This window comes from Microcaecilia unicolor, chromosome 3, assembly GCF_901765095.1.
Source record: "Microcaecilia unicolor chromosome 3, aMicUni1.1, whole genome shotgun sequence".
Taxonomy (NCBI): domain Eukaryota; kingdom Metazoa; phylum Chordata; class Amphibia; order Gymnophiona; family Siphonopidae; genus Microcaecilia; species Microcaecilia unicolor.
In genome coordinates, this window is record NC_044033.1 from 296,173,253 (window position 1) to 296,198,329 (window position 25,077).

The 25,077-nt window shown below is 46.7% G+C and overlaps 1 protein-coding gene across 3 annotated transcripts in view; it reads right to left on the bottom strand.

Moving 5' to 3' along the window:
• The window catches only part of TNS2 (tensin 2), a 336,420-nt gene that overhangs the window by 120,689 nt on the left and 190,654 nt on the right, over positions 1-25,077 (bottom strand). For all 3 annotated transcript variants that reach the window (XM_030198195.1, XM_030198196.1, XM_030198194.1), the window contains exon 19: positions 131-296. In XM_030198195.1, the coding sequence (XP_030054055.1) occupies positions 131-296 (166 nt within the window). The remainder of the gene's footprint in view (positions 1-130; positions 297-25,077) is intronic.

The following is a 25,077-nucleotide window of genomic DNA, read 5'->3' on the forward strand; positions in this document are numbered from 1 at the left end:
GGCAGCAGCGGAGGTGGGCCAAAATATGCCCCCCCCACCTTGGGCTCTGGCCCCCCCCCTCCTGTTGAGGTCTGGCTACGCCCCTGCTTAAAGACACCACACACATGCACACACACACAGCTGGGAGTACCTTTCTTTACTGTGGACAGGGCTGCTGGTATGCACTGGGGTGGGTGACCCTGAGAGATCAGATGGGGTGGAACAGATGATCCGTGCCTCTCGATGGTGACGGAGAAGAGAGCTGTGAGAGCCAGGGGAGTCTCTCCAGGTCACTGTATCATTGCAGCCTGGGACCTCTGCGGAGTAAAAAGCAGGACAGATTTCACATCTGATACAACTTGCGTTACTGAAGCCACTCTAAAGAATATCTGGCATAAATATCCAGCTGCCGGCAGTCAGCGATTTTTTTCTGCTGCTGACAGCTTTATGTCTGGATATTCAATGTCAGCCATGTCCAAGCACTGGCACTGAATACCTGGATATGTGCGGACAGAGAGTACTTATCGGAGTATGGGTCAATAGTCAGCTCTTAACCAGATAAGCTGAACCGGACAAAAAATAGGACTGTGTTTTATGTGGTCCAATTTGTCCAGCTAACTTATCCAGTTAAGTGCTGAATATCGACACTTATCCAGGAAGTGCTGACTCTGCCCCTGGACCGCTCACAACATAGCCAGTTCTGGCTTAGGCAGTTAGAGGGGTTATTCAGTGCCATTATCTGGTTAAAGTGCGGATGAATATCCCCAGGTAGTCCTCCACAGGCTATTTAACCAGGCAGGAGCCTGGTTAAATCGCTTTGAACATCAATCCCTCCATATCTCTGTAGCCTGTTTCATTGTCCAAACACCTCCTTGCCCATGAAGTAATCCCTTTCTTGCCCATGAGAGTCATTTTTGGATTTTAGAACACCAATCTGCAATTTCTAATCCTGGCTTTGCCACTGACTGGCTATGAGCGTAAGGGCCAGTCATTTATTGTTCACTTCATCTTAGTTCCAGGCAGGGCCACCTTAACCATTAGGTGAATCAGGAGGTCACTTAGGGCAGTAGCTTCTGGGAGTGTGTGGGGTGGAGGAGCCAAGAGCTGCTGCACTCAAAGCAGAACAGTAGGTCCTCCTGACAACACCACAAAGTAATACCAGAGCCTACTTTAACCTGCAGGCACGGAGCTTAATTTTGTGAGGATCCTTTTCTTATTGTAGAGACTTCTGACTATTTTCAAAAGACTTCGAGATAATGATAGTGGTGGATTAATAAAGAGCTGTTCATCTACTATAATAATTTGCACCTCCAACGTTCTGAAGCTGACTCCATGGCAGACTGCAGTGAAGGGTTCGTAAGGGTTCATAACTCTGTAACCATCTCTCTCTCTGTCCCGCTCTCGCGTCAAAACATGATGACGTCGAGGGTGGAACAGTGAGAGGGAAGGGAACGCTGCAGTTGCTAGGCAAAGGAACGCTACGTCACCAGCATGAGGGAAGTATCAGAGGCAAAGAAACGGTACGACAGCAGCACAAGGCAACCAACCAACGGCGGGGAACTCTGTATAGTTGCTAGCCCCCAAGCCTCCCTCTCTCTCTCTCTCTCTGCCCTCCAAGCAAGACCTGTCCTCCGGCAGCCCCTCGCCTTCCTAACTGCTGGCTGTATTTTAAAAATTCTTACCTTGGGGTGCGGCGTCCACAGTGAAGGCGAGCAGCACTTCAAACTGCCTTCGAATGTGTCTCAGCTCTGCTTCTGGTCCCGCCCTTCCGGAAACAGGAAATGAGGGCAGGACGAGAGGCAGAGCTGAGACACATGCGAAGGCAGTCTGAAGCGCCGCTCGCCTTCACTGTGGACGCCGCACCCCAAGGTAAGAATTTTTAAAATATAGCCAGCACTTAGGAAGGCGAGGGGCTGCCGGAGGACAGGTCGTGCTTGGAGGGCAGAGAGAGAGAGGGAGGGAGGCGCAGGGGCATGGAAGTCGGAGGAGAGGGGGGCATGGACCTCGGAGGAAGGGAGGGTATCCTGGAACTCGAAGTGGAGGGAGGGAGGCGCGGGGGTGTGGAACTCAAATGAGAATGGGGGTCCTGGAACTCGAAGGGGAGGGGGTCCTGTAACTCAAAGGGGAGGGGGGAGGTGGGCCTGGAACTCGGAGGGCACATAGAGAGAGAGGTAGTGAGGGGGCCTGGAACTCAGAGGGGAGAGGGAGGGAGGGGGGCCCTGGATATGGGTGGATGGAGGAGAGGCCAGGGGAGCGCTGCATAACCCTAGTAGCGCTCTAGAAATGTTAAGTAGTAGTAGTGAGGGCAAGGGACAGAGGAGAATTGCTACACCACGATGGATGGAGGGGGCAGGGGAGAGATGCTGCACATGGATGGATGAAGGGGGCAGGGCACAGAGGACGTTTGCTGCATATGGATGAATGCAGGGGAGAGAGCATAATTGGTGCACACGGGACACACACTACACTCACTCACACAGACAGACACACACACACACACACACATTCTGTCTCTCTCTCAATCACACACTCTCTCTCTCTCTGTGACACACACTCTTTCTCTCTCACACATACTTTCTGACACATACTCATTCACTCTCTCACACATACTCATTCACTCTCTCACACATACTCTCTCCTAACAGTTCCCTTAAAAACATAATTGCCATTAGAGGACAACCTTGCTAGCGCCTGTTACATTTCTTTCAGAAACGGGCCTTTTTTACTAGTATTTTTATAATCAACAAAAGAAAGAGAGTCATAATATATCAACACTAAAAGATAATCTCTCTTTATATAAAATGCAAGACACTTAATATAATACTATGTTCCTGTGAAGTGCAAATAGAGGAAATAACATGGGTCACATTTCTTCATCGGTAACCTTTAAACACAACGTGTCTTGAAAGGGATAAGACACATTGAGGGGCATAATCGAACACGGACGCCCATTTCCATGGGTGACTATCTCCGAGGACGGGTCTGCGAAGGGGCGGGACAGACCGTATTTTCGAAAAAGATGGGCGTCCATCTTTTGTTTTTCGATAATACGATTGGTGCCGGGCAAATGCATCGGATTTGGGCGGATCTGAGATGGGCGGTATCAGTTTTCAGCAATAATGAAAACCGAAGCTGCCCAGCTCAAAAATGAACAACTCCGAGGCATTTGGACGTGGGAGGGGCCAGGATTCGTACTGCACTGGTCCCCCTCACATGCCAGGACACCAACCGGGCATCCTAGGGGGCACTTGTAAAAAGTTTTAAAAAATTTTCAAATACCACCCAAGTCCATACCACCTTGGGTGCTGAGCCCCCCAAATCCCCCCCAAAATCCACTCCCCACAACTCTACATCATTACCATAGCACTTATGGCTGAAGGGGGGCACTTAGATGTGGGTACAGTGGGTTTTGGGGGCGGTTTGGAGGGCTCCCATTTACCAGCACAAGTGTAACAGGTGGGTGGGGGGGGGGGGAGGATGGGCCTGGGTCCACCTGTCTGAAGTCCACTGCACCCACTAACAACTGCTCCAGGGACCTGAAAACTGCTGTGATGGAGCTGGGGTATGACATTTGAGGCTGGCAAAAAAAAGTTTTTAAAGTTCTTTTTTTTTGGTGGGAGGGGGTTAGTGACCACTGGGGGAGTCAGGGGAGGTCATCGCCGATTCCCTCCAGTGGTCATCTGTGCAGTTGGGGCACTTTTTGGGGACTTGTTTGTGAAAAAATAGGGTCCAAAAAAAGCGACCCAAATTCTCGCTACTGCCGCACTTTTTTTTTCCATTATCGGCCGAGGGCGCCTATCTCTCCTCGGCCTATAAACACGCCCCAGTCCCACCTTCACCACGCCTCCGACACACCCCCGTCAACTTTGTTCGTTCCCGCGACAGACTGCAGTTGGAGGCGCCCAAAATCGGCATTCGATTATACCGATTTGGGCGCCCATGAGAGAAGGGCACCCATCTCCTGATTTGGGTCGAAATATGGGCGTCCTTCTCTTTCGAAAATAAGCCTGCTTGTGTTTAAAAGTTACCGATGTCATGCACGCCTTGAGACAGCCCACAGTAGCGAAACTCTGGCCACAGTCTGCACGTTTGTGTCTACTATGATTTTGAAGTATTTTTTCACTTCTAAAACTTTTTTTTTTGATCCAGGAGCTTGTTATTCCTGTGAAGGTTTTAGTAAACATGGACTAAAAGAGAAAAGGGATTTTTATGCCGATGAAGAAAAGTGACCCATGTTATTTCCTCTATTTGCACTTCACAGGAACATAGTATTATATTAAGTATCTTGCATTCTATATAAAGAGAGGTTTTCTTTTGGTGTTCATATTTTTCTAAACATTTTGTAATTACTTTTGAAAACGTATACAAAGAATACCACTTTTTGGGAAATAATTTTCAAATAAGGGAAAAGGACTTGATATACTACAAGTATACAGGTAGCTGCAGTGGAAATTGAATCTAGCTCCCCAGGTTCGCAGGCCGCTGCACTAACCACTAGGCTACTCCTCCACTCCTAACCCTCTTAACCAGGTAAATAACTTTTGGAATTTGCCCTCATTATGTATGTTTGTGTGTATAGGTACATAAATAAACATGAAACAAAGAGGAGCATAATCGAAAGGGGTGCCAAAGTTTTCCTGAGGACATCCTCGCAGGGCGTCCCGGCGAAGGGGCGGGGAAACCCGTATTATCAAAACAAGATGGGTGTCCATCTTTCGTTTTGATAATACGGTCGGGGACGCCCAAATCGCAAAATTTAGGTCGACCTTAGAGATGGGCATCCCCGATTTTTGGCAATAATAGAAACCGAGGACGCCCATCTCAGAAACAACCAAATCCAAGCCATGTGGTTGTGGGAGGAGCCAGCATTCGTAGTGCACTGGTCCCCCTGACATGCCAAGACACCAACCGGGCACCCTAGTGGACTTCAGAAATTGCTCTCAGGTGCATAGCTCCCTTACCTTGTGTGCTGAGCCCCCCCAAACCCATTCCCCACAACTGTACACCACTACCATAGCCCTAAGGGGTGTAGGGGGCACCTACATGTGGGTACAGTGGGTTTCTGGTGGGTTCTGAAGGGCTCACATTTACCACCACAAGTGTAACAGGTAGGGGGGGATGGGCCTGGGTCCGCCTGCCTGAAGTGCACTGCACCCACTAAAACTGCTCCAGGGACCTGCATACTGCTGTCATGGAGCTGGGTATGATATTTGAGGCTGGCAGAGAGGCTGGAAAAATATTTTAAATAAATTTTTTGAGGGTGGGAGGGGGTTAGTGACCACTGGGGGAGTAAGGGGAGGTCATCTGGTCATTTAGGGCACATTTTTATGGCTTGGTCTTAAGAAAAAAAGGACCAGGTAAAGTCTTCCAAGTGTTCGTCAGGGACACCCTTCTTTTTTCCATTATCGGTCGAGGACGCCCATGTGTTAGGCATGCCCCAGTCCTGCCTTCGCTACGCCGCCAACACGCCCCCGTGAGCTTTGGTCATCCCAGTGATGGAAAGCAGTTGAGGACGCCCAAAATCAGCTTTTGATTATGCTGATTTGGGCGACCCTGTGAGAAGGACGCCCATCTTGCGATTTGTGTCGAAAGATGGGCGTCCTTCTCTTTCGAAAATAAGCCTGAAAGTGTAACAATGAAAAGCATGATGTCCAAGTCTGTGTTTTTTAACAGGATAGGTGGCATTAGGGTTCAGTGTAGTTATCAAAATCTCAGGATGGAAAGGGAACTTGGGCTCTGAAAGTTACTTGGGTGGAGGCAAGGCTGAAAGGTTTCTAGCGTAATACCCTTGCAGCAGCCCTGGTCTCAGCCTTGGCTGCTTCTACCACTAAGCAAAAGTGAGTTGCCCCCAGGCCCAGATTAATAGGGAGCGACCCTGACAGGTCACACCAGTCCAGCATCATCCTTCTATTCACTTTCCCTTGTCTGGTGCAGTTGCTTCCCAGAGATAAAAAAAACAACATAATGGTATGGAGTCGCCACTGATGGCTTTACCAGTCCCACCCCTTCTGACATCATTTCCTGTTTCAGAGGGGTGGGACCAGCAAAGCAAAAAGTGTTGTGGACTTACGGCAGCTCTGTGCCTTTATGCCACTTTTATTCTTGGGAAGCAAAGTAAACTGTGCTGCTGGATAAGGGGGGTGGGGAGGATACAGTAGGGCTGGGGGAGTGTGTAACCAAAAATGTTTGCCAGGGCCCCGTGAGTGGTTAATGCTGTTTGGACCCAACTCAGTCACAAATTCTCCACCTTGCTTTATCTTCCAATCCCTTTGGAACTTGATTTCTCACAAGAGGGATTTGCCTCTACCCCCTACTAAAGTACCACAAACATCTAAAAAAAAATCCCTGCACTGAGTAGGGCTGGCCCTGGGGCTCAGTCTTCCAGGGTTCTCAGTATGCTGTGGAGGACTGAGCCTGGGAGGGAATTCCAGTCATCACCAATAGCAACACTAAACAGTTTGGGCCCATGAATGGGTTCTGGAAGGAGCTTTAGTGTGTGACCCCCAGCCAAGGACTGCCACTGCAATGACTAAAGTATGCTTGGGGAAGGATATAAGATATGCTACAAACATCAGGCAGCTGCAAAAAAAAAAAAAGGGTTCAGTGTGCCAAATTCCAGCCCTGGTTCGGCTGAAGATGAATGCCCAGTCAAAAGAAGGGTACTGTGCTAAACACTATATTTCAGGACAGTGTACAGGAACCCCAAAATAACTGGAGAACGATACAACAAACAAAACCTTAGAAATCCTGTGCACAATATTTATACATTCTGAAAGTTTCTGCACTCGTTCTCAAAAAAAATAACTAATCACTTATTTGGGCGATAAGTAATTTAAAATTCCATACAGAAAGCATTATTCAAAAATGCAAAAAGTCTTAAAATATTTTGTATATTATTCTCTCTGGCCAGGAATCCTCCCCCCCCTCACACACACACATCTCACCCACTAGATCTTTGACATCTTGGCTTTCCCCTCCTCCCTCTCATCCCTCTCATCCCACCCAGACTCCATTCTTCAGCTCTCAATCAGATTTGATCCAACCCAGTTCTTTCCACAACTTTCACCCTCCCTAGACTCCACATTTTGAACCCAGTGCTTAAGTTGGTTCTCCCCCTCTCCCTTTGCTTCACACCCCCCCCCCCCCCCCCCCAATTTCCTCCCCTGGACTTCATTGCTGGCTCATGCTCTGTCCTTTTCGTCCAGGTTCCACGTCTCTCTTGCTCTCTCAGCCCCTAGACTTGAGCCCATCACCCTCCCTCTTCCATCTAGGCCCAGAACCTGCAGCCTCTTCCTGCTGGTCATACATGGTCATGGTTGCCCTGCCCTTAACTGCTCCTGTGCTGAGTGTGGCTGCAGCCTCCTGTTGGTCCTGCATGGTCTCAGTTGTCCTGCTCCTTCCTGATCATGGCCGCAGCCTCCTTCCCCTCCTACGTGACCCCAGTAAATGCTGCACCAAATCTGAAAATTCTGTGTGAAAACGGAATTCTACACAAAGTCTCTGGAAACCCCCTAGGAATACATTCTCTCGACTGCTTTCCTTTCACACAAATCTAAACACTCCAGATTCTTTTTCAATAAGCTTTTTATTGTCTGCCCACGTTGTCTGTACTATTTTATTGTTTCTATTGGCATCTTAAGTCCGTCTGAACTTGGAATTCCAATTCCATCTCCTTATTTCTAGGTCTTTCTCTCTGTATATCTATAGCTGTCCATACACTCATTTTCCACTAGCACCATCAAATCGAGAGTAGTCTACACTGAAATCCTACCTTCCAGTCAGCTGCTCTCCTACTGCATCTCTGTACTGAACACAGTACTGGGAGCGAAAACCATGTGGATTTAAATTGGAGCTCTGCCAGCGACTCAGGCCTCGAAGCAGCAAATGTTAGAACACTGCGCTAACCTGCAACACACAGGGTTCTAACGCACACGCAACAAAATATACTCCCGATGCAGTAAATTAATGGCATGTAGATTACCAAAGTGTTAAAAAAAGGGTGCTAGCAAAAAAAAACCCAAACAAATAAAAACCTCAGTACACACCACTGTAGTATTATGCAGCCCTTTGTTACATCATGAATAACCCCCAGATTCTATACAGTGCAACTTACAGTCGTATTCTGTATTTGAGTGTGCAACTTAACAAGCCAATCAGTGCTGATAATTGACAATTAATTAGAATTTACATGTACAACTGTCTAAATATATTCTGCAATGTGATGTGTGTAAAATTCTAAATCACATAGTTGAAAAGGAGGCGTGGAATGGGCAGGTAATGGGTGTTTGTAAAATCTACATGCATTGTTATAGAATACACCCGGTCCGCACCTAATTTAGGTTGGGATTTACACCAAGCTTTACTTGGTGTAACTGCCCACATCTAAATTTAATCACGTGGATGGGTGCCTGGCGTATTCTATAAACCGCACAGAAATTTAGGCTTATTCTATAAAGCACACATAAATTAAGGTGTACTTTATAGAACATGCTTAGGTGTATTTAATTTTGGCGCCAATTTTTTAGGTATGATATATAGGACCTAGTCCAAAATGTCTGACAAAGATTAGAAGCAGGATCTGCAGAAAGCCAGAGGACTGGAAACAGCAGTTATGCTTTTGTGATCTGCTGTTGTTTCCAGTCTTCTGGCTGGGCTGAAGAGAGAGAGGCATAACCAGCAGAAGAAAGGAAGTGTTGATGCCCCTGTACAAAGTCACTGCTGAAGCCCCACTTGGAGTACTGTTTTTAGTTTTGGAGGCATATGTTGCTAATGACATAAAAAGACTCAAAGTGGTCCAGAGAAAACAACAAAAATGGGATGGGGTTGGCGACAAAAAATGTATGAAAAGAGATTTGATGATCTGAACATGTATACCCTAGAGAAGAGGAGGGATGGGGGAGACATGACACAAATGTTTAAATACTTGAAAGGTATTATAGAAACAAATCTTTTCCGGAGACGGGGAAACAGTAGAACTAGAGGACATGAACTGAGATTATAGGGTAGTAGACTTAGAAGTATCGTCAGGAAGTACTTTTTCCACAGAGAAGTTGGTGGATGCCTGGAATGCTCTCCTGCAGGGCCGGTCTTAGGGCGAGGCGACCACATAGGGCCTCGCGCTCAAGGGGGCCCCGCCCCGACCACCCACCCAAGCTCCAATCCCCCCACCCTCTGAATTTTAAGTTACCTTGTCGTTGACGTCGGAGCGGCTGGCAGGTAGTAGCAGCAGCCATGAAAATCATGCGAGCGGCTGGGCGGCGCTTCAGGAGCCTTCCTTTCCCTTCCCTCGTTCAGCTCTGGTCCCGCCCTCATTTTGTGTCACGTATCACATGCTTTGAGTGTATTTTACAGGGGAAGGGGAGCTACCAGTTGATGGCGAGTAAAAATGTCAGTTTGTAACATTACTGGATTACTGGTTTAATCATGTATTGGCAATGAATGTGACTATACTGTAACCAAAATTATAAAACCACTTTTCCATGATTGTGAAACTGCCCTACTTGTGATGCCAGTATTTGATCATAACGGAGTGTAACTTGCATGGAATTGCAGGTGTGGTTCCGGTCGCCTTATTGGGAGAACTAGATGGACCATGCAGCTCTTTATCTGCCGTTATATACTATGTTACTATGAGGGGAATTTTCTAAAGAAACGTCTAAGTTGGAATTTGGACGTCTTTGTAAAACATCCACATTCGGAGGCGGGGAGAAGGTCATTTTTGAAAAAAGATGGGTGTCCTTGGAGTTGGACGTCTTTGATTTTCAGCAATTTTTGAAACCAAAGACGTCCAAGTCTAAGACATCCAAATTCGAGCCATTTGGACGTGGAAGGAGCCAGCATTTGTAGTACACTGGTCCCCCTGACATGCCAGGACAGCAATCGGGCACCCTAGGGGGCACTGCGGTGGACTTCATAAAATGCTCCCAGGTACACAGCTCCCTTACCTTGTGTGTTGAGCCCCCCCAAAACCCACTACCATCAACTGTACACCACTACCATAGCTTTTACGGTGAAGAGGGACATCTATATGTGAGTACAGAAGGTTTCTGGTGGGTTTTGGAGGGCTTGCTGTTTCCTCCACAAATGTAACAGGTAGGGGGTAAGGGCCTGGGTCCACCTGTCTGAAGTGCACTGTACCTACTACTAAACTAATCCAGGGACCTGCATGCACTGTCATGGACCTAAGTATGACATCTGAGGCTGGCAAGTAATATTTTTATCATGTTTTTTGAGGGTGGGAGGGGGTTAGTGACCACGGGGGAGTAACGGGAGGTTATCCCCGATTCCCTCCAGTGGTCATCTGGTCATTTCGGACACCTTTTTGTGCCTTACTCGTAATAAAAAGAGGTCTGGGTGAAAACGTCCAAGTTTTAGTCGTGGACATCTTTGCTTTTTTCCATTATGGCTCAAAGACGTCCAAGTGTTAGGAACGCCCAAGTCCCGCCTCGACCATGCCTCCGATATGCCCCTTCAGATTTGGACATCCTTGCAACAGACTTCCGATAAAGACGTCCAAAATCGGGTTTCGATTATACTGATTGACATCTCTGAGAGATGGACGTCCAAGTGCTGATTGATGTCACTTTTTGGACGTCCATCTCTTTCGAAAATGAGCCTGTATGTTAAATAAAATGCCTTTCATCCTACCAACGCATGAGTAGGGCTGGATTCATTCACTGTCAGGGAGAGCGACACTTAGGGGAAAAAAGTACCAGTCGGACTCCTTGACCCCTATTCCCTGTCCCCATAAAATTTCCCTAGTGGTCCAGTGGGCCCTAGACTCCCCTTCAACACAAATAATTCCCCCACCCCCAGACTCCCCTAACCTGCTTGGCCTTCCTAGCCTCCAACTCTGGTGGGTAGAGTCAGAGGGGACCCACCAACCACTGCAGGTTCTCTGATCAAGGGTCTCCTTGACCCAGGATGCCTAAGCCAGGTCACTTTGGCTAGGGAAGGACCAGAAAGCCTCCAGTGTGGCTTGGTTCCTGACCTCCACTCCCCCCCCCCATACCCACTTTTAAAGTTGGGAGGCAGGAGTGATACCCACTCGCTCCTGCCTGCAACACTGTTGTCTTCTAAAATAGCAGTGACCAACTCCTATTCGGTACACTGGGATGCACTGCTAAAGGTCAGTCTGCCAAATAAGAGGGTGCTTTCTTTATTTTGAAAACATCGCCTTATTTGGAAGACTGACCACTAGCGATGCATCCCTGTATGGCACTGGGGGTCAGACATCACCATTTTAGTAGATGGCAGTGTTGCAAGCAGAATAGGTGGGTAGATGTCATTTTCGGAGGCAGGAACAAGTGCATATTGCTGAGGGAGGTGCATTTGTTTGAAATACTTCTCATGTTGTTTTGTGTTATTTTAGCCCACAAGGACAGAACCTCCCCCCCCTCCAAATTTGGGGGTGGGGTGGTGGCGATTTGTTGTATTGTTAGTGCACTCTTTCTATAAGAGTATGCAGTACCAATAATATTGCTCCTGTAATGAAAATTTGGAGAAAAAAAACCTGAACAAAATGAAAGCTCCCATAAGCAAAGTTTAAAAAGGGGTTGGACGGTTTCCTAAAGGACAAGTCCATAAACCGCTACTAAACGGACTTGGAAAACTCCAAAATCCCAGGAATAACATGTATAGAATGTTTGTACATTTGGGAAGCTTGCCAGGTGCCCTTGGCCTGGATTGGCCGCTGTCGTGGACAAGATGCTGGGCTCGATGGACCCTTGGTCTTTTCCCAGTATTGCATTACTTATGTACTTATAAATGACATGAAATGAGAATTTTTGAACCGCACACCTCACTATTGCTCCTGCTGCCCAACGTGTTTACCCTAGAGAAGAAGAGGGATGGGGAGGCATGACACTATCCTCTCGCATCGAGGATATGTCTCCAAGTTCTGCCCGGGAGGGAAGGGTTAGGACAGCTGTTGTAGTTGGTGATTCAATCATTAGGTATATAGATAGCTGGGTGGCTGGTGGACGTGAGGATCGCCTGGTGACTTGCCTGCCTGGTGCGAAGGTGGCGGACCTCACGCATCACCTAGATAGGATTTTAGATAGTGCTGGGGAGGAGTCGGCTGTCTTGGTACATGTGGGTACCAATGACAGGAAAATGTGGGAGAGAGGTTCTGGAAGCCAAATTTAGACTCTTAGGTAGAAAGCTCAAATCCAGAACCTCTAGGGTAGCATTTTCTGAAATGCTACCCGTTCCATGAGCAGGGCCCAAGAGACAGGCAGAGCTCTGGAGTCTCAATGCGTGGATGAGACGATGGTGCAGGGAGGAGGGTTTTAGATTTGTTAGGAACTGGGCAACATTCTGGGAAAAGTGGGACCTTATTCCAAAAGGATGGGCTCCACCTTAACCAGGGTGGGACCAGGCTGCTGGCATCGGCATTTAAAAAGGAGATAGAGCAGCTTTTAAACTAGAAACAGGGGGAAGGCCGTCGCTCAAAAGCGCATGTTTCGGGATAAGGTAACTTTCAAAGATATCACCAAAACACGGAAGATAGGGAATCCTGATAGTGAGGTTGCAAAAGAGACCATAGTAGATCAGGTGTCCTTAAATAAAAATAAAAAACAGACAAAAGATTGCAAATTAATACTGTCAAGTACTGAGCATGATGTAAATAGGAATAACAAACATAGTTTGAAATGTCTATATGCGAATGCCAGGAGCCTAAGAAATAAGATGGGAGAGTTAGATATAATAGGCATGTCTGAGACCTGGTGGAAGGAGGATAACCAGTGGGACACTGTCATACCGGGGTACAAATTATATCGTAGTGAAAGGGTGAATCGAATTGGTGGAGGGGTGGCATCGTATATTAATGAGAGCCTTGAATCAAATAATCACTTCTTGGAATAACTATGGATTGAAATTCCATGTGTAAAGGGGAAAAGGATAGTGAGCCTGCCATGAGTGGAAAAGCGCGGGGTACAAATGTAACAAAAAATAAAAATAAAAAATAGGAGTGTACTACCGTCCGCCTGGCCAGGATGAACAGATGGATGCAGAAATGTTAAAGGAAATCAGGGACTCAAACAAATTGGGCAACACAATAATAATGGGCGATTTCAATTACCCCGATATTGACTGGGTAAATGTAACATCGTGACATGCTAGGGAGGTAAAATTCCTTGATGAAATCAAGGACTGCTTTGTGGAGCAGCTGGTACAGGAGCTAACGAGAGAAGGAAAAATTCTAGACCTAGTCCTTAGTGGAGTGCATGATCTGGTGCGGGAGGTAATGGTGCTGGGGCTGCTTGATAACAGTGATCATAATATGATCGGATTTGATATTAGCTTTGAAGTAAGTAAACATAGGAAATCAAATACGTTAACGTTTAACTTTAAAAAGGAGACTATGATAAAATGAGAAGAACGTTGAAAAAAAAACTTAGAGGAGTGGCTGCGAGGGTCAAAAATTTACATCAGGCATGGATGCTGTTCAAAAACACCATCCTGGAAGCCCAGGCCAAATATATTCCGCGTATTAAAAAAGGACAGAAGACCAAACGACAGCCGGCTAAAAGAAAATCCTTTAGAAAATGGAAGAAGAAACCGACTGAAAATAATAAGAAACAGCATAAGGAATGTGGAGGAGTGGCCTAGTGGTTAGGGTGGTGGAGTTTGGTCCTGAGGAACTGAGCTCGATTCCCAGCCCAGGCAGCTCCTTGTGACTTTGGGCAAGTCACTTAACCCTCCATTGCCTGCCGCATTGAGCCTGCCATGAGTGGGAAAAAGTGCGGGGTACAAATAAAAAAAAAAATCAAATGCAAAGCACTGATAAGGAAGGCTAAGAGGGACTTAAAAAAAAAGATTGCATTGAAGGCAAAAACACATAGTAAAAATGTTTTTAGGTATACTAAAAGCAGGAAGCCGGCAAAAGAATTGGTTGGACCGCTAGATGATTGAGGAGTAAAAGGGGCAATCAGGGGATACAAAGCTGTAGCGGAGAGATTAAATGAATTCTTTGCTTCGGTCTTCACCGAGGAAGATTTGGGTGGGATACCGGTGCCAGAAATGGTATTCGAAGCTGACGAGTCAAAGAAATGAATTCTCTGTAAACCTGGAGGATGTAATGGGGCAGTTCTATAAACTGAAGAGTAGCAAACCTACTGGGCCAGATGGTATTCATCCCAGAGTACTGATAGAACTGAAAAATGAGCTTGCGGGACTATTGTTAGTAATATGTAATTTATCCTTAAAATCGAGCGTGGTACCGGAAGATTGGAGGGTGGCCAATGTAACACCGATTTTTAAAATGGATTCCAGAGGAGATCCGAGAAATTATAGACCGGTGAGTCTGACGTCGGTGCCGGGCAAAATGGTAGAGACTATTATTAAGAACAAAATTACAGAGCATATTCAAAAGCATGGATTAATGAGACAAAGTCAACATGGATTTAGTGACGGGAAATCTTGCCTCACCAATCTACTACATTTCTTTGAAGGGGTGAACAAACATGTGGATAAAGGTGAGCCGGTTGATATTGTGAATCTGGATTTTCAGAATCCGTTTGAGAAAGTACCTCATGAAAGACTCCAGAGAAAATTGGAGAGTCATGGGATAGGAGGTAGTGTTCTATTGTGGATTAAAAACTGGTAAAAAGATAGAAAACAGAGAGTAGGGTTAAATGGTCAGTATTCTCAATGGAGAAGGGTAGTTAGTGGGGTTCCCCAGGGGTCTGTGCTGGGACTGCTGCTTTTTAACATACAGTGGTGGAAATAAGTATTTGATCCCTTGCTGATTTTGTAAGTTTGCCCACTGACAAAGACATGAGCAGCCCATAATTGAAGGGTAGGTTATTGGTAACAGTGAGAGATAGCACATCACAAATTAAATCCGGAAAATCACATTGTGGAAAGTATATGAATTTATTTGCATTCTGCAGAGGGAAATAAGTATTTGATCCCCCACCAACCAGTAAGAGATCTGGCCCCTACAGACCAGGTAGATGCTCCAAATCAACTCGTTACCTGCATGACAGACAGCTGTCGGCAATGGTCACCTGTATGAAAGACACCTGTCCACAGACTCAGTGAATCAGTCAGACTCTAACCTCTACAAAATGGCCAAGAGCAAGGAGCTGTCTAAGGATGTCAGGGACAAGATCATACACCTGCACAAGGCTGGAATGGGCTACAAAACCATCAGTAAGACGCTGGGCGAGAAGGAGACAACTGTTGGTGCCATAGTAAGAAAATGGAAGAAGTACAAAATGACTGTCAATCGACAAAGATCTGGGGCTCCACGCAAAATCTCACCTCGTGGGGTATCCTTGATCATGAGGAAGGTTAGAAATCAGCCTACAACTACAAGGGGGGAACTTGTCAATGATCTCAAGGCAGCTGGGACCACTGTCACCACGAAAACCATTGGTAACACATTACGACATAACGGATTGCAATCCTGCAGTGCCCGCAAGGTCCCCCTGCTCCGGAAGGCACATGTGACGGCCCGTCTGAAGTTTGCCAGTGAACACCTGGATGATGCCGAGAGTGATTGGGAGAAGGTGCTGTGGTCAGATGAGACAAAAATTGAGCTCTTTGGCATGAACTCAACTCGCCGTGTTTGGAGGAAGAGAAATGCTGCCTATGACCCAAAGAACACCGTCCCCACTGTCAAGCATGGAGGTGGAAATGTTATGTTTTGGGGGTGTTTCTCTGCTAAGGGCACAGGACTACTTCACCGCATCAATGGGAGAATGGATGGGGCCATGTACCGTACAATTCTGAGTGACAACCTCCTTCCCTCCGCCAGGGCCTTAAAAATGGGTCGTGGCTGGGTCTTCCAGCACGACAATGACCCAAAACATACACCCAAGGCAACAAAGGAGTGGCTCAGGAAGAAGCACATTAGGGTCATGGAGTGGCCTAGCCAGTCACCAGACCTTAATCCCATTGAAAACTTATGGAGGGAGCTGAAGCTGCGAGTTGCCAAGCGACAGCCCAGAACTCTTAATGATTTAGAGATGATCTGCAAAGAGGAGTGGACCAAAATTCCTCCTGACATGTGTGCAAACCTCATCATCAACTACAGAAGACGTCTGACCGCTGTGCTTGCCAACAAGGGTTTTGCCACCAAGTATTAGGTCTTGTTTGCCAGAGGGATTAAATACTTATTTCCCTCTGCAGAATGCAAATAAATTCATATACTTTCCACAATGTGATTTTCCGGATTTAATTTGTGATGTGCTATCTCTCACTGTTACCAATAACCTACCCTTCAATTATGGGCTGCTCATGTCTTTGTCAGTGGGCAAACTTACAAAATCAGCAAGGGATCAAATACTTATTTCCACCACTGTATTTATAAATGACCTAGAGATGGGAGTAACTAGTGAGGTAATTAAATTTGCTGATGACACAAAGTTATTCAAAGTCGTTAAATCGTTGGAGGATTGTGAAAAATTACAAGAGGACTGGGAGACTGGGCTTCTAAATGGCAGATGACGTTTAATGTGAGCAAGTGCAAAGTGATGCATGTGGGAAAGAGGAACCCGAATTATAGCTACGTCATGCAAGGTTCCACGTTAGGAGTCACAGACCAAGAAAGGGATCTAGGTGTCGTCGATGATACGTTGAAACCTTCTGCTCAGTGTGCTGCTGCGACTAAGAAAGCAAATAGAATGTTAGGTATTATAAGGAAAGGAATGGAAAAAAATGAGGATGTTATAATGCCTTTCTATCGCACCATGGTGCGATCGCACCTCGAATATTGTGTTCAATTCTGGTCGCCGTATCTCAAAAAAGATATAGTGGAATTAGAAAAGGTGTAGAGAAGGGCGACGAAAATGATAACGGGGATGGGACGACTTCCCTATGAGGAAAGGCTAAAGCGGCTAGGGCTCTTCAGCTTGCAGAAAAGGCGGCTGAGGAGAGATAAGATAGAGGTCTATAAAACAATGAGTGGAGTGGAACGGGTAGATGTGAAGCATCTATTTACGCTTTCCAAAAATACTACGACTAGGGGGCATGCGATGAAGCTACAGTGTAGTAAATTTAAAACGAATTGGAGAAAATGTTTCTTCACTCAACGTGTAATTAAACTCTGGAATTTGTTACCAGAGAATGTGGTAAAGGCGGTTAGCTTAGCGGAGTTTAAAAAAGGTTTGGATGGCATCCTAAAGAAAAAGTCCGCGAGAGGTGGTGGAAATGAAAACGGTAATGGAATTCAAACATGCGTGGGATAAGCATAAAGGAATCCTGTGCAGAAGGAATGGATCCTCAGGAGCTTTGTCGAGATCGGGAGGCGGGGCTGGTGGTTGGGAGGCGGGGATAGTGCTGGGCAGACTTATACGGTCTGTGCCAGAGCCGGTGGTGGGAGGCAGGGATAGTGCTGGGCAGACTTATACGGTCTGTGCCAGAGCCGGTGGTGGGAGGCGGGGCTGGTGGTTGGGAGGCGGGGATAGTGCTGGGCAGACTTATACGGTTTGTGCCCTGAAGAACACAGGTACAAATCAAAGTAGGGTATACACAAAATTAGCACATATGAGTTATCTTGTTGGGCAGACTGGATGGACCGTGCAGGTCTTTTTCTGCCGTCATCTACTATGTTACTATGTTACATTATTAAATGAACTTTGGGAAAATCCACTATTTCTGGGATAAGCAGTATAGAATGTTTTGTACTTTTTGGGGATCTTGCCAGGCATTTGTGACTTCGATTGGCCACTGTTGGAAACAGGATGCTGGGCTTGATGGACCTTTGGTCTTTCCTAGTATGGCAATACTTATGTACTTATGACACAAATGTTTATTTATTTATTTGTTGCATTTGTATCCCACATTTTCCCACCTATTTGCAGGCTCAATGTGGCTTATATAGTACCGGAGAGGCGTTCGCAGACTCCGGTGTGAACTAATACAAAATGATGTTGTGGTAAGATAGGTTCTCGTGGAATACTACTACTACTTACTACTACTTAACATTTCTAAAGCGCTACTAGGGTTACGCAGCGCTGTACAGTTTAACAGAGAAGGACAGTCCCTACTCAAGGAGCTTACAATCTAAAGGACAAGGAATAGTCTCGTTAGGGTGTCATAAAGTGGAAGGGTTGTGTTGTGACCTTTACGTACTTTGGTTTTGAAGTGTTGCAGAGTTTGAGCATTTAAGCTGGATTGGTAGGGTATGCCTTTTTGAACAAGTTAGTTTTTAGTGATTTCTGGAAGTTTAAATGGATGTATGTTGTTTTCACGGCTTTCGGTAATGCGTTCCACAATTGTGTGCTTATAAAGGAGAAACTGGATGTGTAAGTTGATTTGTATTTAAGTCCTTTATAACTTGGGTAGTGGAGATTTAGATATGTTCGTGATGATTTGGATGTGTTTCTGGTTGGTAGGTCTATGAGGTCTGTCATGTATCTCGGGGCTTCGCCGAAGATTATTTTATGAACTAGGGTGCAGATTTTGAAAGCGATACGTTATTTGATTGGGAGCCAGTGTAGTTTTTCACGGAAGGGTTTTGCGCTTTCAAATCACGTTTTCCAAATATAAGCCTAGCTGCCGTGTTTTGAGCGGTTTGAAGTTTCTTTAGGATTTGTTCTTTGCATCCTGCATAAATTCCATTACAGTAGGCGACGTGACTTAGTACCATTGATTGTATTAGATAGCGAAATGCTTCCCTTGGGAAGAATGGTTTCAGTCGTTTGAGTTTCCACATTACTACTACTACTACTATTTAGCATTTCTATAGCGCTACAAGGCGTACGCAGCGCTGCACAAACATAGAAGAAAGACAGTCCCTGCTCAAAGAGCTTACAATCTAATAGACAAAAATAAAGTAAGCAAATCAAATCAATTAATGTGTACAGGAAGGAGGAGAGGAGGGTAGGTGGAGGCGAGTGGTTACAAGTGGTTACGAGACAAAAGCAATGTTAAAGAGGTGGGCTTTCAGTCTAGATTTAAAGGTGGCCAAGGATGGGGCAAGACGTAGGGGCTCAGGAAATTTATTCCAGGCGTAGGGTGCAGTGAGACAGAAGGCGCGAAGTCTGGAGTTGGCAGTAGTGGAGAAGGGAACAGATAAGAAGGATTTATCCATGGAGCAGAGTGCACGGGAAGGGGTGTAGGGAAGGACGAGTGTGGAGAGATACATTGAAAGGTATTATAGAAACATATCTTTTCCAGAGATGGGGAAACAGTAGAACTTTTAGTGATGAGTGGGAGGGGAGTCAAAGACTCCAGGAGTGGTTCACTTGCACACCCCAGTGTACAGTTTTATGGGGTCAGGGTGCCTCACATGGCCCAAGATGGGACTGTTTTTGTGAGGTCAAGGAGAGTATTGGCTACTCTCAATACCCCAGATGTTACTCTCTCCATTTCCAACAGCCTAAAGATCCTTGGAGTTACGATAGATAGCCACTTATCCTTCATTAACCACGCTAAGCTCACCACTAAGAAAATGTTCAATAGGATGTGGATTCTGAAACAAGTGAAATCATATCTTCCCTTGAACACTTTCCGGAACCTGGTTCAATCTACAGTCATTACCTATGCCGATTATTGCAACAGCGTTTTCCTAGGTTGTAAGACCCAAGTCCTGAAAAGTCTTCAGACTGTCCAGAACACAGCAGCCATACTTATCTTCGGCAAGTCAAGATTTGAGAGCGCATCACCCCTTCGAGAGAAGCTTCACTGGCTCCCCATCAAAGAGAGAATATACTTCAAGGTCCATACAATGATCCATACGATCATATCCGGAGAATCCCCTAGCTATATGAACAACTTGATAGACCTTCCAATTAGAAACAGATCAAGGTCATCACGAACGTATCTCAATTTACACCTTCCCAACTGCAAAGGTATCAAATACAAAACCTACTATGCATTCAGTTTCTCCTTTTTGGGCAGTCAACTTTGGAATGCTCTACCAAGATCCATCCGAGCAATTAACAACTATTTACCATTCAGGAAAATGTTAAAGTCCCATTTTTTTCAAACAAGCTTACCCTAATGAACCAACTTAATTCCACCAGCCCACCTACACCACTCCTGCTCTGACGATGACACTGACTCTGACACCAATTATACCTTTGACCTTATTTTCCATTCTCCTCATACTCTACCTCCAATCTTTTCTCTCCATCCTTTTATACCATATCCCTCCCAATCTCCTTCCCCTTAACCTATCCTATCCTCGTCTACCTCCCCATATTCCAAATCATATATTCTTAGGCACTGTTGCCACTATGTAATATAACCTCTAAACTTTTCTTCTCCATCTTTTATACCATATCCCTCCCAATTTCCCTCCCCTCTTACCTATCCTATCCTTGTCTCCTCCCAATTTCCTTCCCCTTTTACCTATCCTATCCTTGTCTACCTCCCCATATTCCAATTCATATATTATTGGGCACTGTTGCCACTATGTTTTATCACAGCTTATAATATTCTTCTTACATGTCCTTTGTAATGTTTTTTTTTTTTTACTATGTAAGCCGCATTGAGCCTGCCGTGTGTAGGAAAGCGCGGTGCAAAAATTCTGAACCTGTCAGACCATATGAATGTACAGTACATAAATGTAAGAAAGAAAGAAAGAAAGAAAGATTCAGTGTTATGAGCAGAGTTTTAAAAATGCCCTAGTTTTTAGTACAATATTTTTATAATTGGAAGCAATTTTTTATTCAGTGCTTTGCATATATTTTGCATGCTCACTGTGTTACCCTTTGAGTTGCCTAGTGATTAATTCAGTGGACTTTGATCCTGGGGAACTGGGTTTGATTCTCACTGCAGCTCCTGTAAGTCATTTAACCTTCCATTGCCCCAGGTACAAATAAGTACCTATATATACTATCAGGCTTCTTTTTGAAAGAGATCGCCAGCGATCTTCCGACACAAATCAGGAGATGGCCGGCCATCTCCTAAAACCGGCCAAATCGGTATAATCAAAAGCCGATTTTTGGACACACTCGCCGGCATTCCATCGCAGAGGCGGCCAAACTTCAAGGGGGTGTGTCGGCAGGGTAGCGAAGGCGGGACGTGGGCGTGCTTAAGAGATGGCCGGCTTCAGCTGATAATGGAAAAAAGAAAACTGGCAATGACGAGCATTTGGCCGGTTTTACTTGGTCTATTTATTTTCACGACCAAGTCTCAAAAAGGTGCCCAAACTGACCAGATGACCACCGGAAGGAATGGGGGATGACCTCCCCATACTCCCCCAGTGGTCACCAACCCCCTCCCACCCAAAAAAAAAAAACTTTAAAACATTTTTTGCCAGCCTCTATGCCAGCCAGCTCCATGACAGCAGTAGGCAGGTCCCTGGAGCAGATTTAAAGCCAGGTGCACTAAACTGCACAGAAGAGTCCTTCCCTTACCGATCCCTTAGCGAATCGGTAAGGGAAGGGCATGCATGAAGGAAATCGCATGCAAATGAGCTGCTCATTTGCACGCAAATTTCTTTCCCTAGGAGGGGAAGCCAGTCGGCCAGCTCGTAAAAAAAAAAAAAGGATCTTGCTGATCAGTTATGTTATGACTTACTTGTTCTGGAGTGATGTATTTTGTGATACTGTTTTGAGAAATGTTCAATAAAGACTTCATACAAATTTAAAAAGTCCCTGCCATGCACTTCCCTTAATGGCCGTCTTTCTCTTGATGGCCATCTTTACGGGGAAATCAAAACTGTTTTTGCTCATAGCTTTTTTAGTAGTAACAGTGGGATTTGAACCAGCCACCTCTGCATTACAAGACCAGTGATGTAACCACTTGGCCACAGGTCCACTTATGTGGATGTCCCTCCCTTTTGATTATACCCCTTCAGGTCTCTCTCAGCCAATCACAGCGCATTTAGCTGTCTGTGAGTGGCTGAGAGAGACCTGGAGGGGCATAATCAAAAGGGAGGGACATCCAAGTAAGTGGAGCTGTGGCCAAGTGGTTACATCACTGGTCTTGTAACAGGGGCGTAGCCACGGGTGGGCCTGGGTGGGCCCAGGCCCACCCAGTTTTGGTTCAGGCCCACCCAGCAGTGGAGGCAGCGGAGCGGAGGGAGCAGGCTGAGCGCCGATCCCGCATCTGCCTCCCCAGTCCGCCACTGCCCCGCCCCCCCGCCGCTGCCGCCCGCCGTACCTTTAAATATTACAGTTTTGCTGGAGTCGCGGGCAGCCGGCATTGAAGACATCGGCAGGCTTACGCCGGTTCCAGCAGCCTTCCCTTCCCTCGTTGCAAGTCGGATGATGGCTCCGCCCTCTTCTGACGTATTTCCTGTTTCTACGAGGGCGGAGCCATCATCCGACTTGCAACGAGGGAAGGGAAGGCTGCTGGAACCGGCGTAAGCCTGCCGATGTCTTCAATGCCGGCTGCCCGCGACTCCAGCAAAACTATAATATTTAAAGGGGGGGGGGCCGGAAGGAAACAGGGCAGACAGGAGAGGAGGGTTGCTGCACATGGTGGAAGAAGGGGAGAGGAGGGTTGCTGGATGTAGGGAAGGGGAGAGGAGGGTTGCTGGTCATGGTGGAAGAAGGGGAGAGGAGAGGGCAGGGGAGAGGAGGGTTGCTGGATGAAGGGAAGGGGAGAGGATGGTTGCTGGATGGAGGGAAGGGGAGAGGAGGGTTGCTGGACATGGTGGAAGAAGGGGAGAGGAGAGGACAGGGGAGAGGAGGGTTGCTGGATGAAGGGAAGGGGAGAGGAGGGTTGCTGGATATGGTGGAAGAAGGGGAGAGGATGGTTGCTGGATGGAGGGAAGGGGAGAGGAGGGTTGCTGGACATGGTGGAAGAAGGGAGAGGAGAGGGCAGGGGAGAGGAGGGTTGCTGGATGAAGGGAAGGGGAGAGGAGGGTTGCTGGATATGGTGGAAGAAGGGGAGAGGAGGGTTGCTGGATGGAGGGAAGGGGAGAGGAGGGTTGCTGGATGGAGGGAAGGGGAGAGGAGGGTTGCTGGATGGAGGGAAGGGGAGAGGAGGGTTGCTGGATATGGTGGAATAAGAGGAGAGGAGGGTTGCTGGATGGAGGGAAGGGGAGAGGAGGGTTGCTGGACATGGTGGAAGAAGGGGAGAGGAGGGTTGCTGGATGGAGGGAAGGGGAGAGGAGGGTTGCTGGATATGGTGGAATAAGAGGAGAGGAGGGTTGCTGGCTGGAGGGAAGGGGAGAGGAGGGTTGCTGGACATGGTGGAAGAAGGGGAGAGGAGGGTTGCTGGATGGAGGGAAGGGGAGAGGAGGGTTGCTGGACATGGTGGAAGAAGGGGAGAGGAGAGGGCAAGGGAGAGGAGGGTTGCTGGATGAAGGGAAGGGGAGAGGAGGGTTGCTGGACATGGTGGAAGAAGGGGAGAGGAGGGTTGCTGGATGGAGGGAAGGGGAGAGGAGGGTTGCTGGACATGGATGGAAGAGAGGGAAGGGAGAGAGAAGAAATGCTGGACATGGATGGAGGGGATGGAAGAATGAGGAAGGAGATGAGATGAGGGAAAAGGAAGAGAGGAGAAAAACTGCACATGGATGAAGAAAATAGGCAGAAGCTGGATCCACTAGATAGTCAAGTCTGCAGAGGACCCAGCTTTTACTTATGGATATAGAGCAAAAAATGAAGAAGAAAGGCGGAAAGTAAAGAAATAAATGGAAAGGAAGCCCTGGAAACGGAGTTAAGAGGACAGATAGCAGCAGAATCGGATACTGGGCCAGCATGATCAGAAAAACAGTCACCAGACAACAAAGGTAGAAAAAAAAAATAATTTTATTTTCATTATAGTGTTTGGAATATGTCCACTTTGAGAATCAGGTGCTCAACATTAAAAGTTTATATTTATTTACTTATTTATGGCATTTTATCCCACATTAAACATGAATTAAATTGGAACCTGGGAATCATTTAATTTTTTTTTCCTGGAGACAGTAATGCATTGCCCCCCCCCCAGGCTCTCTCCCCGGCTATAGCCAGCTCTGCAATTTTGAGGGGAGGTGCACAGGTGGATGAGGGGGTGCAGAGGTGGACCGGGGAGAGAGCCTGTTGTTAAACATTTACCAGCACACCACTGTCTAGTGCCCACCCATCCAACCTGTTGGCCCACCCAAAAATTGACTTCTGGCTACGCCACTGTCTTGTAATACAGAAGTGGCTGCTTCAAATCCCACTGTTACTACTAAAAATGCTGTGAGCAAAAACAGTTTTGATTTTCCCATTCAGGGAGAACGACGGCCATTAAGGGAAGTGCACGTCAGGGATGGCCATTAAGGGAAGTGCAGTTTCTCCGTTCGGGGAGAACGACGGCCATTAAGGGAAGTGCACGTCAGGGACGGCCATCAAGAGAACGACGGCCATTAAGGGAAGTGCAGGTCAGGGATGGCCATCAAGGGAAAATGCACGGCAGGGACTTTTTTAATTTGTATGGTCTTTATTGAACATTTCTCAAAACAGTATCACAAAATACAGCACTCCAGAACAAGTAAGTCATAGCATAACTGATCAGCAAGATCTAAATATTCAGAAGTACCAGTGCACTACGAATGCTGGCCCCTCCCATGGCCAAATGCCTTGGATTTGGCCGGGTTTGAGATGGCTGGTTCCAGTTTCCATTATCGCTGAAAAACAGTCAGCCATCTCAAACCTGGCGATCTATGGCATTTGGCCAGCCCCAACTGTATTATTGAAACAAAAGATGGCCGGCCATCTTTTTCGATAATACAGTTCTGGACAGCTCTTTGCGGCGCCGCCAAAATAGATGGCCGGCCACATAGGCGCCCCATATAAGAGGCTTGGGGAGGCTAAGCCTCCCCAGCCCAATCGTCGACTTCCGCTTGTGGTGCAGCCCACCCTCCCGCCCCGCGCATTTTCATCTTTTATTTCCGTGGCAGCGACGTCAATGAAGAAAAAGACTACAGGCTCGCCGCCAGCTTCTCATTTCTCTCTGCTCTCGCGGAAACAGGAAATGCATCATGGGACACTGTGTGCAGAGAGAAGGGAGAAGCTGGCGGCGAGCCTGTAGTCTTTTTCTTCATTGACGTCGCTGCCACGGAGCGTATGGAGGTAAGCTCCGCCCCCTTTAGCCTCCCCAAACAGTTGGGCTACCGACCGTCTATGGCCGGCCATCTATTTGGACAGCGCCGTTCGATTATGCCCCTCTATGTAAACCACTTTGAATGTAGTTGCAAAAACCACAGAAAGGTGGTATATC